Raw genomic sequence first — 14594 nt, forward strand, 5'->3', positions numbered from 1 at the left:
ATATCTAGTTGATCCCACTTTCCATTGATCTCCACTTTATCTTGGAGATTAATAATTTTGGAAACTATTTGGAATATGTATATGCAGCTATCTGGGGCAGACTCCTAAGATCCTGCGACGTGCAACCTTCTTAGGTTTAAAGTTAACGGGAGGTGGTGATGGGGTAAATGATCCCCTTTACCCTGGCCTCTTGGTTGCAGCAAAATGTATGTTTAAAGGGAATATTTGAAGCTTTTCCAGTGTTGTAATTTTTAATAATAGAGAGGATACAAGCTGTCTGCCAAGTTTAAATCAGAATAAAGGATAAATGTTTATTTACACAACATCCTGAATTGTAAATCCAGTCAGCCACGCTTGCTTTCTAAATTGTATGTGGACATAAATCTTGAGACAGTGCCTGCATTTGTGATCAAAACAGCAACAAGGAAGTCAAGTGTTGAAGTTAGGAATTTAAGAGACCACTTTGTCACCCAAATGGCTTATTTTGTGATTCTCTGAAGATTAAAATGGGTGTTGCATGTTTCTGGGTTGTGGACAGAGTTTTGGCTGAGTTTCTGTTGAGACTAATCCTTGGACGTGAAGACAATTTGTCCCTCTTGCCACTGAGGTTCACTGGGTGGGTTGGGCACCTTTCCTTTTGTGTCTCCAGACTGGCTTGACCCTGACTGATCCTTGATATATTTGTATTTGTTGGCAGGGCATTGGCCTCACTGGCAGCCCCAGCATTTATTGCCAATCCCCAGTTGCCCTAGAGAAGACATATTGGCCTTGTTTGTGACTTCCACATCCCATAAAAGAATCAAGAAAGTCCATGTGACATAGGGACTTCACAGGGCTGAGAGGGATGCAATTCTGGGAATTTGACTGAAGTCCATTTTGATTGCGTCACTACATGGTTGATACTTCTGCGCTTATCAAATTATTCAAAGGTGGAAGCCACTGCTACAGTTGGCAGGATGAATGGTGGCCATGCACACTTGTTGATGTGAGTCATGAGGAAGGGAAAGAATAAGACTGGAATGCCAATTGAATTGATGTAAATTCCTTAAGCAGTTTTGAATGGAATGTCCACCCCGATTGGATATTGTATTTTAATAACTTGCCAGAAGCGCATTCTGATGCAAGTTAAACCTTGTGTGTACGGAAACCGCAAACCTCACTTCCAAGCAGTCATTTTGGGGAGTGTCGTGTCCATCTTTGCATGAGTTTTCCTCTTCATTTTGAAAATACAGTGCACTTGCTGAATAGAGTTTATATCTAAACATTTATGAATATGAGACAACAGTGTGGAGCTGGAGGAACACAGCAGGCCAGGAAGCATCAGAGTAGCAGGAAAGTTGACATTTTGGGTCCAGACCCTTCTTCAGAAATGGGGAGAGGGAAGGGAGCTGGGAACTTTAGAGGGAGGGCAGGTGGTGAGGCCAGGGAAGGTAGATGGGATGGTGAGAGGTGAGTGCAGTTAGAGAGCGGTGGGGTTTGGACAGTGAGGTGGGTGGAGCAGACAAGTGGGTGAGCAAAGAGACAGGTTGTGTCAGGTCATGGTGGCAGGGATGAGTAGGAGAGTGGAGGGTTGAGCGATGAGGTCAGGGATGGGGAGATTTTAAAACTGTTGAATTCCACGTTTAGGCCATCAGCCTTTAGACTCCCAAGGCAGAGGTTTTTCTCCTCCAATTTGTGTGTGGTGACATTGTGACACTGGAGGAGGCCCAAGATGGATATGTCACCCAGGCAGTGGGAGGGGGAGTTAAAATGCATGGAACCAAAAGGTGTTGTCATTCGTTGTGCACAGAGTGACGCTGCTCTATAAAATGGTCTCCAAGTCTATGCTTGGTCTCACCAATGTAGAGGATGCCACATTGGGAGAAGCGGATACAGTAGACCATGTTGACGAATGTACAAGTGTGCATGGCCACCATTCATCCTGCCAACTGTAGCAGTGGCTTCCACCTTTGAATAATTTGCTAAGCGCAGAAGTATCAACCATGTAGTTACGCAATCAAAATGGACTTCAGTCAAATTCCCAGAATTGCCTCCCTCTCAGCCCTGTCCGATATGAAAGGTTTGTTTTGGGCCTTGGATGGAGGTGATGGGGGTAGGTGTAGGGGCAGGTGTAGCATCTCTTGTGGATGCTGGGAAAGTTGCCAGGGTGTTGGGGCTATTGGGGAGTGTGGAACGGATGAGGGACTGGTGGAGAGCAAGGTCCCCATGAAAGGCAGATCGAGGTGGGAGATGAAATATCTCTTTGGTTTTGGTGTCAGATTGTAGTTGGCGGAGAATGATACGCTGGATGCAGAAGTTGGGGTGATGCATGAGAACAAGGGCAATTATGTCTTTGTTTTTGTTGGGTGAAAGGGGCTGTGAGGGCAGAAGTGTGGGAAAAGCAAGAGATGCAGTTGAGGGCATATTTGATCACCAGAGATGGGACGTCATGGTCCATGAATTAAGAGGACATCTGGGATGTTTGGGAGTGAACCCCCCAGTGGTGGCAATGGAGGAATTGGGAGTAGAGGATCGCATTCTTGCAGGAAAGTGGGTGACAAGAGGTGTAGCCCGGGTAGATGTGGGAGTTGGTGGACTTGAAATAAATGTTGGTTTTGAGGCAGCCACCAGAAATGGAGATGGGACATGGTCCAGGTGAATTTGAGGTTTGGGTCAAAGGTGTTGGTAAAGTTGATGGAACTGTTCAGGCTCCTCGTGGGAGCAGTACCAGCATAACAGCAGAAAAGGGACTGTTCAACATCTCCTATGAAGTGGCGGGCATAGCTTTGGGCCATGGCCACTCCCTTAGTCTGTACGAAGTGGGAGGAGTTAAAGACGAAGCAATTCAGGGTAACGACAAGTTCTGTGAAGCAGATGAGGGTGTCACTGGATGGGGACTGGTCAGGTTTGTGGGACAGGAAGAAGGGGAGGGCTTTTAGGCCATCTGCATGGGGATTACAAGTGTACAGAGATTGAATGTCCATAGTGAGGATGAGGAGTTGGGGGCCAGGGAATTGGAAGTCTTGAAGGATGTGGATGGTGTCCGGGATGTAGGTGGGGAGCCCCTGGACCAGGCTGGGGGCAAAAGATGGTCAAGGTGAGCAGAGGTGAGTTCAGTGGGGCAGGAGCAGGCAGAGACAATGAGTTGGCTGGGGCAGTCAGGTTTGTGGATTTAGGGAAGGAGATGGAAGCGGGTGGTGTGGGGTTGTGGAATGATGAAGTTGGAGGCTCTGGGTGGGAGGTCATCTGAGGTGATGAGGTTATGGTTAGTCTGAGAGATGTTTTGGTGCTCAGAACAACACCTCACATTCTGCCACCGGAGCCTACAGCCTGTTGGCCTAAACATGGAATTCACCAGTTTTTAAATCTCTCCACCCCCAACCTCACCCAATGTCCAACTTTCCCTCTCATCCCCACCTCCCTGACCTGGCACAGCCTGAGTTGTTTCTGACTCCAGCATCTGGAGTTCTGGTTATCTCTGAGTCGTTTATCAATATGACGTGCCTTGAGTTGCCTGATAAAAATAACAATTTAAATGTGAGGGTTATTGCAACTCAGGCAGGAGGACTGCACTGGCCACGACACCTCAGTGAGACTTCCAACAAAGTCAGTATTCAGATGAACCACCAAGATGATTAAATTGTTTCACTGTTGTCTCGGTCAAAACAGATCCATTAGGTTTCCTCAATAAACACATTAAGTAACGTATTATGTGAAAACTTTGTTATTAACAAGTGGCAAAATAAACAATTATGTACTGCTACACCAACTTAAACTAAATATCTTTAAATACACATACACACATTCATATGTAGATGATATGAGATATTTGGCTTTGCAAAGATGGTGTTATGAAGACAGGAAAAGTACCCCCATGGTCCAGTCATCTGTGAAACAAGGGTGGGTGAATCCTCCCAGAATCTGAGCTTTTTGTTGTTGGGTTGAATCTTTTGCAGAATGTATTTTGGAATCGTGTGGGGAGCCAGAGCAGCTGGGGCTGGTTATAACATTCATAGAGTTACACAACACAGAAACAAACCCCTCAATCCAATCAGTCCATGCTGAACATAATCCCAAACTAAACTAGTACCACCAGCCTGCTCCGGGCCCATATCCATCCAAATATCTTCTGAACATTGTAATTGTACCCATATCTACCACTTCATTGGGAAGTTCATTCCACATGGGAATTACCCTGTGTGTTTAAAAAAAAGTCTCTGGACTTTTTTTTAAAATCTCTCTCCTCTCACCCTAAAATTGTGCCTCCTAATCTGAAGATTATGTCCCTCAGTTCCGTTACCATCTTGGCAGCTGCTTTTTTTTGCAGCGCCTGTAGTTCCTGAATAGCTTTCCAACAATCTCAAAATTGCAATGCTTCAGTGTCTTAAGTGTGGTCTCTTCAAGGTTCTATAGAAGCTGAGCTATAATTTCTGTTTTCAATTCTGTCTGTCTTGTTTTTTGCTCTGGCTGGAAATCTGATTTTTTGTGAATTGAGTTGAATCTGAAACTCATCCAGGTGAAGAAAACATTTTACACATTGTTTTAACTGCTGTTGGCCTGATTGCATTGTTGAGCTTTAAATATTTTACTGTGTTTAGATTGTTATTTATTTACCCTAAAAATAAATGTGCCTCGTGGTTTGTATTTTTTCATATTTCTTTGATAACGTTCACATTGTAAACAAATCAGTAAAGTTAGGTTACATGCGAGCCAGAATGAACTTGCCAGTTGGATACAGTAGGAGACACAGGGTCATGGTGGAGGGTTGACTTTTTTGGGCTGGATGCCTTTGAGCAGCAGTGTTCCACAGGGATTCGGACGGGGTCCACTTTTGTTTGTCATTTATATAAATTATTTGGATGAGAACATAGGACGCATGTTTTGTAAGTTCGTGAACAAAACCAAAATTGGTGGTACAGTGGACAGTGAAGGAGGTCATCTAAGATTACAAAGCTATCTTGATATTGGGTCGATGGGCTGAGGAGTGGCAGATGGAGTTTAATGTGAATAAATTCAAGGTATTGCATTTTGGTCATACAAAGAAGCAGTAGCATTTCGATAGTTAATAGTAGGGTCCTGGGAAGTGTTGTGGAACAGAGAGACCTAGGCGTTTGGATACATAATTCTTTGAAGGTTGTGTCAGAGGTAGACAGTGTGGCTAAGAAGTTGTTTAGCATGCTTGCCTTCATTGCTTAGACCTTTGTGTATGATAGTTGGGATGTCATGTTGAGGTTGTAGAAGAAGTTATGAGGCCAGTTTTGGAGTTCTGTGTATAGTTTTGGTCGCCCTCCTGTATGAATGATATTATTAAACTGGAGAGGGTTCACAAAAGATTTACCAGGACATTGCCAGCAATGAAAAGTTTCAGTAAAAAAAAATAGGCTGGGACTTTTTTTTATTGGAGTTTTGGAGGTTGAGGGATGACCTTATAGACATTAATAAAATCATGAGGGGCATTAAATAAGCTGAATAGCAAACGTGTTTTCCCAAAGGTAGGGGAGTTCAAAACTAGGGGGAATATTTTTAAAGTGAGAAGAGAAAGATTTATAAAGGACGTGAGGAGCAACTTCTTTACACCAGGTGTGTCGTGTATGGAATGAACTGCCAGAGGAAATGGAGGATTCAGGTACAATGTCTAGAAGACATTTGGATAAGTACATGAATAGGAAACGTTTGGAGAGATATGGACCAAACTCGGGCAGTTTGGAACAAAAACAAAGTTGTTGGAAAAGCTCAGCAGGTCTGGCAGCATCTGTGAAGGAAAAAATACAGTTAGCGTTTAAGGTCTGGTGACCTTTCCTCAGAACAGGCATTTTGGTCTAGTTTAGTTTGGGAACTTGGTCAGCATGGACTAGTTGGAATGAGGGATCGTTTTCTGCACAGCATGATTCTGTGATTATATGGAATTTGAATAATGATTTCTATCCCACATGATCTCCAGTGATCAATGCGGTAATTATAAAGTAGTGGTGAATTTGGTTTGCTTCGCTGTGTATAAGTGCAACTTGCAGCTCATGTGAGCCTTGGTCATGTATTGAAATTGCTTCTGTCCTTCTGTTTCTCTCATCCCATTTCCTTCTTCCAAAAATCCCAATCTTCCCTCTGACTAATTGACTTTGAACCTGCATCATATTTCAGGTTGTCCTAGCTTCCTTATCCATCAAACTGCCCACTTGCTCTCCTCTCAAATGAACAGTGTTCTGCTGTATCCTGAGAAGCAATGCGATTTGTGGATGCCATGAATATTTTCAAACAAATCCCTTAAATGCTCTTTAATCTTTGTTTAAAAATAGACAATTGCAGCAGCAGAATCAGGATCTGCGCGAAAAGCTGACTCTCAGCACAAACAAGTTGGAGATTATGGAAAGGGATTTTGAATCCAGCCGCCAGTACCTTGAAGCAGAGCTCAGCCATGCCAGAGAAGAAATGGACAAACTGAAGGACAAATTCCGCAGGTCAGCCGCTTCATATGGTGGTGTTCCGCAATGTCTTTGTAAAACCTTTCACTCATTGCTCTGTACGGACCTAGAATCAAACACATTATTAAGCTATTTCAGTGTGATTATCTATTGTTCAAACTTCTGCTTTTGAGCAATGTGCTACTTGCTTAATATTAGATTCATGGGTGTGCATGAGTATTGCAGAGTTGAGAGTAATAAAAGGTGGTTAGATTTTTTGGTGGAGCTCCACTAACAAGATCAGGCTGGGTATACGGATGATCCAGTTTGTTAGGAATTAAACAAATGTTTGCTGCAGCTTCACTCAGTATTTTGCAGTATATTTTTGTCATCCTATATAACAGCACCCACCTGCAATCTTGATGGGAATTCGTCCTCAGATGTACTGTTTCAGATGGAAAACATAATTAGTTTATTTTTTAGCTATATTATTTCTAAGATTTTTATGGGAGATTTTAATATTTCCATCTTCCATTTGAGTTCACTCATTTATTAATGAGTGCAGCCATCTCAGAAAAAGGCTCTAATACTAATCCCCACATTAGAAAATTAAACAGAACCAAAATACTGGAAAACTCTGTCATTTCAGGTTGACTGCATCATAGTTCTGTGAACTCCTCCAGCTCGATAAACATTAATCTGAAGCAAATGGAGGGAGTTATTAGCAGCAGCATAAAGCAACACTTGTTCAGCAATAACTTAGTTCAGACATTCAGTTTGGGCTCTGCCAGGGCAGTTCACTCAGCTCCTAATCTTGATTATAGTCCTGATTCAAATGTGGGCAGAGAATTGGATTCCAGAGGTGCGGTGAAAGTGATTTCCTTTGAGACTGAGGCTACATTTCACAATGTGGAATCAAGAACCCAAGCAAAACTGTGTCAATCTGAATCTTGGGAAAAACTTCTGCTGGTTGGTGCCATAAGAGTCATACAGCACGTAAACAGACCCTTCAGTCCAACTCATCCATGCCGACCATGTTCCCAAACTAAACAAGTCCCATTTGCCTGTGTTTACCCCATATCCCTCTAAAACTTTCCTGTCCAAATGTCTTTTAAATATTGTAACTGCACCTGCATCTGATACATTCTCTAGTCGTTCATTCCACATGTAGCCATCCTTTGTGTGAAAAAGTTGCCCGTCAGGTCCCTTTAAAATCTTTATCTTCTCACTTCAAAAATATGTCCCCGAGTTTTGATCTTCCTGATCCTAAGGAAAAGACCTTTGCTATTCACCTTATCTGTGCTCCTTGTGAGTTTATAAACCTCCATCATGTCACCCCTCAACCTCCTACAGTCCAGTGAAAAATGTCCTGGCCCCTCCTTATAGCTAAAGACCTACATTCCTGGCCACATCCTGGTAAATCTTTTCTGAACCCTCTCCAATTTAATATTATCTTTCTAATAGAGTGACCAGAACTGGACATAGTACTTCAGAAGTGACCTCACCAACATCCCGTACAGCCTCAATATGACATCACAACTTCTACACTCATAGTTCTGAGCAGTGAAGGCAAGCGTGCTGGACACCTTCTTAACCACTCTGTCTACCAGCATTTTCTGCTTTTATCTCTGATTTCCGGAGTCATCAGTATTTTGCCTGTTTTGTTCAAAATGCCAAGTTAGTCAAGCTTTTCTCCCAACTCAGTGAGCCCCACTCTATTTCCTGGCCACCCTTTCTGACAATGCTGTGTCCAAACTAAATTATTCCTCTCAACATGATAAGGGTGGGTGGAAACCTTGCTTTTAGTGGATTCCCTAGTGCTCCAAATTCATGTTCCCTAACTGGGACCATACCTGGTACATAGCAAGATCGTTGTTGTTTTTAGAGCTCAGCTATCTCAGCTCCAGGACATCACTACAGGAGTTTCTCAGGATGTTTCATAAATGGCTTTCCCTCTATCATACGGTCAGAAGTGGGGGTGTTCTTGGATGATTGCACAATGTCCAGCACTATGCATGACTCCTGAGGGTCTGAAGCAGTGCATATCCAAATACAGCAAGACCTGAGCAGTATCTAGCTTTACTTGCCATTTGTCAGCCTAACGTACCTTGCAAATGGCAAGCAATGACTGCTTGCAACAAAATGCTATCTAACCATCACCCCTTGATATTCAGTGATATTACCGTCACCAAATACCCCCACGGTCAACATTCTGTGTGTTACCATTGACCGCAAACTGAACTTGTACCAGCTCTATAAATACAGTGGCTGTGGGAGCAGATCAGGGATTATGGATCAGTGGTTCCCCTCCTGACTCCCCAAAGCCTGTTCACCATGTCTGGGTGTATGATGGAGTACTCCCATTTCCTGAATGGGTGCAGCTACAACAACACTAAGGAAGCTTGACACCATCCAGAATAAACCAGCCACAAACATCCAGTCCCTCTCCCTTTGATTCGCATTAGCGTCAGTGTGTACTGTCTAAAAGATGCGCTGCAACACTGTTTAGACAGCACTTTCCAAACCCGTGACCACTTCCATCTTGAAGGACTAGGGGCAGCAGATACGTGGGAACGCCAACGCATACAATTTCCCCTCCAAGCCACTCGCCATCCTAACTTGAAAATATATTGTTGTTCCTTTACTGCCACTGGGTCAAAATCATAGAATTTCCTTCCCAGCAGCTTTGTTGCTTTATCTACAGCGTATGGTTCAAGAAAGCAGCTCGCCACACCTTTCCCAGGGCGATTAAGGATGGACAAGTTATGCTGGCCCAACCTGCGATCACTATGTCTTGTGAAAGGATATTTAGAAATTTGCATGCTGATCCTTGTGAGAGCTATCAAGTCAGTTTCCATTCTGGAGTATTTTTGTCTGTCAATGGTATATTTCCCTGAACTGTCCATCTGATATCCTCCTTTATGTTCACTGCAGAACATATAAAGATAGTGATTCCCAGTTATCTTTTCTGGCTGTCCTCCAAAGCTGTCCGTCATGCCTCTCCCTGCAGCACTTCGCCAAAGCCTTCAGTTTTCGTATCCCTGAACTGCTTAACATTTGAGCACTGAACTCCCGAATCTTTTTCCCAACACACTGTGATTTTCTAGTTCACATACTCAAAGATCAATCCACTGCAGTGCTTTCCCAACCATCCACTTGCTCCAACCACTCAGCTGCTTGTTAACTGATAGGAATTCCAAGCTCTTCATCGCCCTGATCTCCGGGATGCTGGATTCTAGACATGGAATCTGTATGTCAGTGATCCACTGTAAAATCTGATGCGAATTCTTTCTTCTGCCCACGTAGATTGCAGAACAGTTACTCTGCATCACAACGAACTAACCAGGAGCTGGAGGACAAGTTGCATGCCCTGGTGAGTAACTATGTCAATGCAGAGATAGTAGGAGCTGCAGATGCTGGAGAATCTGAGATAACAAGGTGTGGAGCTGGATGAACACAGCAGGCCGAGCAGCATCAGAGGAGCAGGAAAGCTGATGTTTCAGGCCTAGACCCTTTATTTTCTGAAGAAGGGTCTAGGCCCGAAACGTCAATTTTCTTGTTCCTATGATGCTGCTTTGCCTGCTGTGTTCATTCAGCCCTACACCTTGTTACCCCACTATGTCAATGCAGTTCACTCTGTGTACGGATACCAGTCTTTGATTTTCGTAACAGCGATGGCACAGCACCAACAGTGTTTTGAGTGCCATAGTGCCATTGTGTTTGAGTGTCATTGTATTGTAACTTGGAATGTACTGCATTGTACAATACTGTTATAATTCACTAGTGTTATTCAGACAGTCTTTGTCATGTAAATTAATTGGTATTGTTTTGTGGTGTAATGCCAGTCTGATATCTTAAGTGTTTTCCATTTAACTGGTACTTATGTTTACATTGTTACATTGCCCAGACAGAATTCTTTGTGTGAGGTAATGTTAAAAAAGCTGATGTGAACAATGTATCAGAGAATTTTTTTGAGTTTGTTGAGTGCAGGTTTTCCATTGTTTAATAGATTGAATGTGTAATGTCCCAGATCTCCAGCTGTGTTAATGATACTCTGATACCAGATTAAAGAATAAAAAGAGACTTGCTTTTATAACTCTGCCTTTCACAGCAGCAGGACATCCTAAAATATCACAGAATTTTGCTGCATGGAAGGAGGCCACTTGGCCCATCAAATGTATTGGCTCTTTGACAGATTTGTCCGTTTTGTCATCCCAACCTTTCCAATGACTTGGCAAATTAGTCCCCTTCCAATGTTTGTCCAGTTTGAGAAGTTATATTGAATGTGTAGCACAGAAGCAGGAAATTTGGTCTAAGTATTCTGTGCCAGCATTATGTTCAGTGTATTTCTTCCCGTTTTACTGACCTCATCCCAGTCTTTTAGCATATCCTTCATTTTTCTTTGACTCATTTACTGTAGTTTCCTAGCAACATACTATTCCATGTTCAGAGCCTTTCCCCACAACTCTAAGCAATTTTTTTGTCTCTGTTTATGCGCCTTGTCAGTTCTCTTTCAAAGTCAGAGTTGAATGTGCCCACTTTCAGGTAGTGCATTCTAGATGGTAACTGTACATATTCCTCATGTCACTGCTGCTCCTTGTACCAGTATGTTTTGATTTGTACCACTGGTTCTTGGCCCTGCCTCCTCCCCAGTGGGAGCAGTTTCCCCATATCCACTCGGGACCTCTCTAATAGATTTCCTCTTCAAAGGGAACTACCTGATTTTCTCCAGTCAATCCTTTAACTGAAGTCCCTCACCTCTGGAATTTTTTCTATACCCTTTTAAATGCCTTTTCCCTTTCTCCAAAAGGGTAATGTCCAGATTTTTTGTTTTCTCATTCATCGATGGGATGTTGGTGTTATGGGTTAGGCCCATTCCTAGTTGACAGACTGTGCAGTTTTCTAATTCACATACTCACAGTAGTGCTTCCCCAACCTTCCATTTGCTCCGGCCACTGCCTCAGAGGGCAGTTAAGAGTCAACCACATTGTTGAGGGTCTGGAGTTGCAAGTAGACCAGACCAGGTGAGGATGGCAGATTTCCTTCCCTAAGGGGTATCGTGTCATTAGGTTTTTCTGACAATAATTTCATGGTCATAGTTCGACTTTTAATTCCAGATTTGTTTATTGAAGTCAAATTCCACAATCTGCCATGGTGACATTTGAACCCAGGTCCCCAGAACTTTACCTGGGCCTTATTTATAATGACAATAACACAATGTTATCTAGATTTGGCTGGAATACTGCAGGTAAGGCTGAAGCAGTGATTTGTAAAGGTTCCCCATATCTTCTGTGGCTCAGTAGTGCAGCCAGTATCAGTTATCCTGTTCCTCGCTGACTCATTGGGATGATATGGCAGGAAACACCATCATTCTCTGAAACATTTACAGCACAAGGAAGACCATTTGATCTCTCATGTCTGCTCTGGTCAACCAAGATCTAACCACATGTTTTACAGCTTTTGGCCCATAGTCCTGTAGGTTTTGGCAATACAGTTGACTATCTAAATACTGCTTGAATGTTGGGAGAGTTTCTGACTCAAATCACCCTTTCCTGGAATAAGCTGCAAACTCTTACAACCCTCTGCTGTCAGTTTTCTACATCCTCACTTCAATCTCTGCCCCTGGTTATTGACCACAGTACTAATGGAAAAGTGCTTTCCATTCCACCATTTCTCTGGCCTTCATAATTTATTGTCATGGCTCACTGAGGTAGCACACCGCAAACCAAGCCCTGCTATCCCAGAGTCATCACCAAAGCAAGTACACAAAATTCTCCAATTTATCTGATTCACAGATGCTAATTGATAGAAAGCATGGATCAGGTTTCATAAGAATTACTATTTATTACAAGTAATTCGACTCTAACTCCAAGTAAACAGTTATAGACTGTCAGTATATTAAATAACAAATTAAACACTAATCCCCTTATGAACTCCTCCCAAACACACACGCACCCAGACAGACAGCAGAAGGATGGGAGAAGCTGAAAGACAGGTCAGTAGTCGTAGGTTCTGTTGAGTTAGCTTCCGTTTTCTGAATACTTCCAGTAGTTTGCAAAAGGCAGAGTGGACCACTGACACATAAATGCCCCGGACGTGAAAAGTCTCAGCTTACAGCAATTGCTGAAAGAATGATGAACTGGTTTTCTTCAGATTTAATGAGAGCTTTGATTGTAGATAATTGTGAGATGAGCTCGTGGAGATAAATCCTTTCCCTGCAGCCTGTTTCTAGCTCTAAGCCTCTCAGTTATTCAACAACCAATCACATGGCTGTTGGTAGGCAGATCATCTTTGCTATTGATACTTGGTCACGAGATGATAGACCAATCAACTTCTTGTTGCTGCCTGGTTGCGTTTGTACTCGTCCTCTTCGCTCTTGTTCATCATTAGCACTTCAATTACAATCTGTTCAAAAAGCTGTAAGTGACGCTGGCCATTGGTGTCAGGTGACTTGCTTTCTGAAACATGCATCAAACCTTTTAAACACTTATTTTAAAACAACCAGAAATAAAAAGACCTGGTCATTACCTTATACTCCACTATCGGATCCCTGATCAACTTTTACTGCCCCAACGAAAATAACCCCAGTCTTATATCCAATCTTTCCTCATAGCTCAGACTCACCAGCCCAAGCAACATCCTGGTAAATCTCCTCAGCTCCCTCTCTAGAGCAATCAGAACTTTTCCTGTAATAAGGTGATCCAAATGGCACGCGGTACTCGCTGTCTTAACAGCTTTTTATATAATTCCAGCACAACTGATTCTTCTTGTATTTTATGCATTAACTTAGGAGAGCAAGTAATCAAAATGCCTTCTTTGCCACTTTACCTAACTGCCCTGCTAACTTCAGGGATCTGTGGATATGCACAACAAGGTCCCTCTGATCATTGATATTGCCTCAGGTCACCTCTCATTCTTCTAAACCCCAGTAAGTAAAGTTCCAAACAGTTCAACTTTTGCTCATAAACCATTCCCTTGACTGGATCATTCTGGTGAAGCATTTCTGAATTGCCTCCAGTGAAATGTTATCTTTCCTTAAATAAGGGACCAGAACTGCTGTTTATATTCCAGAAGTGGTTTTACCAGCACCTTCTACAGTTGGAGTAAAACTTACCTACTCTTAGACTCTAACCCACTTGAAACAAGGCCCAACATCCCATTAGCCTTCCTGATTACCTGCTGTACCTGTGTGCTAGCTTTCTGTGTTTAGTGCACAAGTATCCTGAAGTCTCTTTGTGTTGCAGCATTCTGCAGTATTTCTCCAATTAAATAATATTCTGTTCTTTTATCCTCCTTTCCAAAATGAACAACTTTACATTTTCACACAGTATACTCCGTTTGCCGGCTTTTTTAGCCCTCTTGGCTTATCAATTTCTCTGTAAACTATTTGGATGTGTCTTACAACTTGCCTCATCAACGATTTTTGTGTCATCTGCAAATTTAGCTGCAGTACATTGACTTTCCTCTGAGTCATTAATATTCATTGTAGACAGATGTTTCCCAGCACTGATCCCTGTGAAACCAAACTGATCACGGGTTGTCAACCTGAAAAAGAATTCTTTATCCCCATTCACTGTTTCCTGCCCATGAGCCAGTTCTCTAACCAGCTAATATCCTACCTCCACTGAATACATTCGGACCCAGTTCGTTAATGCACACCACAAACAGCAAGGGTCCAGCACCAAGCGCTGATGAGCCCCAATGGTAACAGATGTAGAGTCACAGAAACATCTCTTTATTGTCACCCTCTGCCTCCTGCCTTGCAGCTCCTCTTGGGGTACAACATAGCACTTTGCCTCGGATCCCATGGGTGCTTAGGATCCCTTCTGGTAGAATGCTTATGAAACTATCAAAAGTATTGCTGAAGTCAATCAAGACCTCATCAAATGGTTTTACATCAAACCTTCATGAACATCCCTGGTTACCCCTTTAAAAACCTTCATCAAACTTGCCAAACACAAACTTTGCATAGCAAATCCATCCTGACTAGGCCTGATTAATCTGAGTCTTTCTAAGTGTAGGTATATCCTTAAATTCTTTCTAATGGACTGACTGGCCTGTAATTTCATGCTTTCTCCATTGTTCCTTTTTCTTAAATAATGGGACAACATTAGCAGTGCTCTGGTACTAACGTGGTTAGGGAGAATCTGAAAATGACTGCCAGGCCCCTGATATCTCCTCCTTTGCCTCCCTCAGTGGATCACGTCACAGCCTTTT

At 42.8% G+C, this 14594-nt stretch overlaps 1 protein-coding gene across 5 annotated transcripts in view; it reads left to right on the forward strand.

Annotated features, from left to right (window-relative positions):
* tjap1 (tight junction associated protein 1 (peripheral)) overlaps window positions 1-14594 on the forward strand; it is a 127634-nt gene that overhangs the window by 100242 nt on the left and 12798 nt on the right. For all 5 annotated transcript variants that reach the window (XM_059645116.1, XM_059645118.1, XM_059645117.1 and 2 more), the window contains 2 exons: window positions 6273-6434; window positions 9684-9750. In XM_059645116.1, the coding sequence (XP_059501099.1) occupies window positions 6273-6434; window positions 9684-9750 (229 nt within the window). The remainder of the gene's footprint in view (window positions 1-6272; window positions 6435-9683; window positions 9751-14594) is intronic.

The sequence above is a fragment of the Stegostoma tigrinum genome, chromosome 4 (genome assembly GCF_030684315.1).
Source record: "Stegostoma tigrinum isolate sSteTig4 chromosome 4, sSteTig4.hap1, whole genome shotgun sequence".
NCBI lineage: Eukaryota > Metazoa > Chordata > Chondrichthyes > Orectolobiformes > Stegostomatidae > Stegostoma > Stegostoma tigrinum.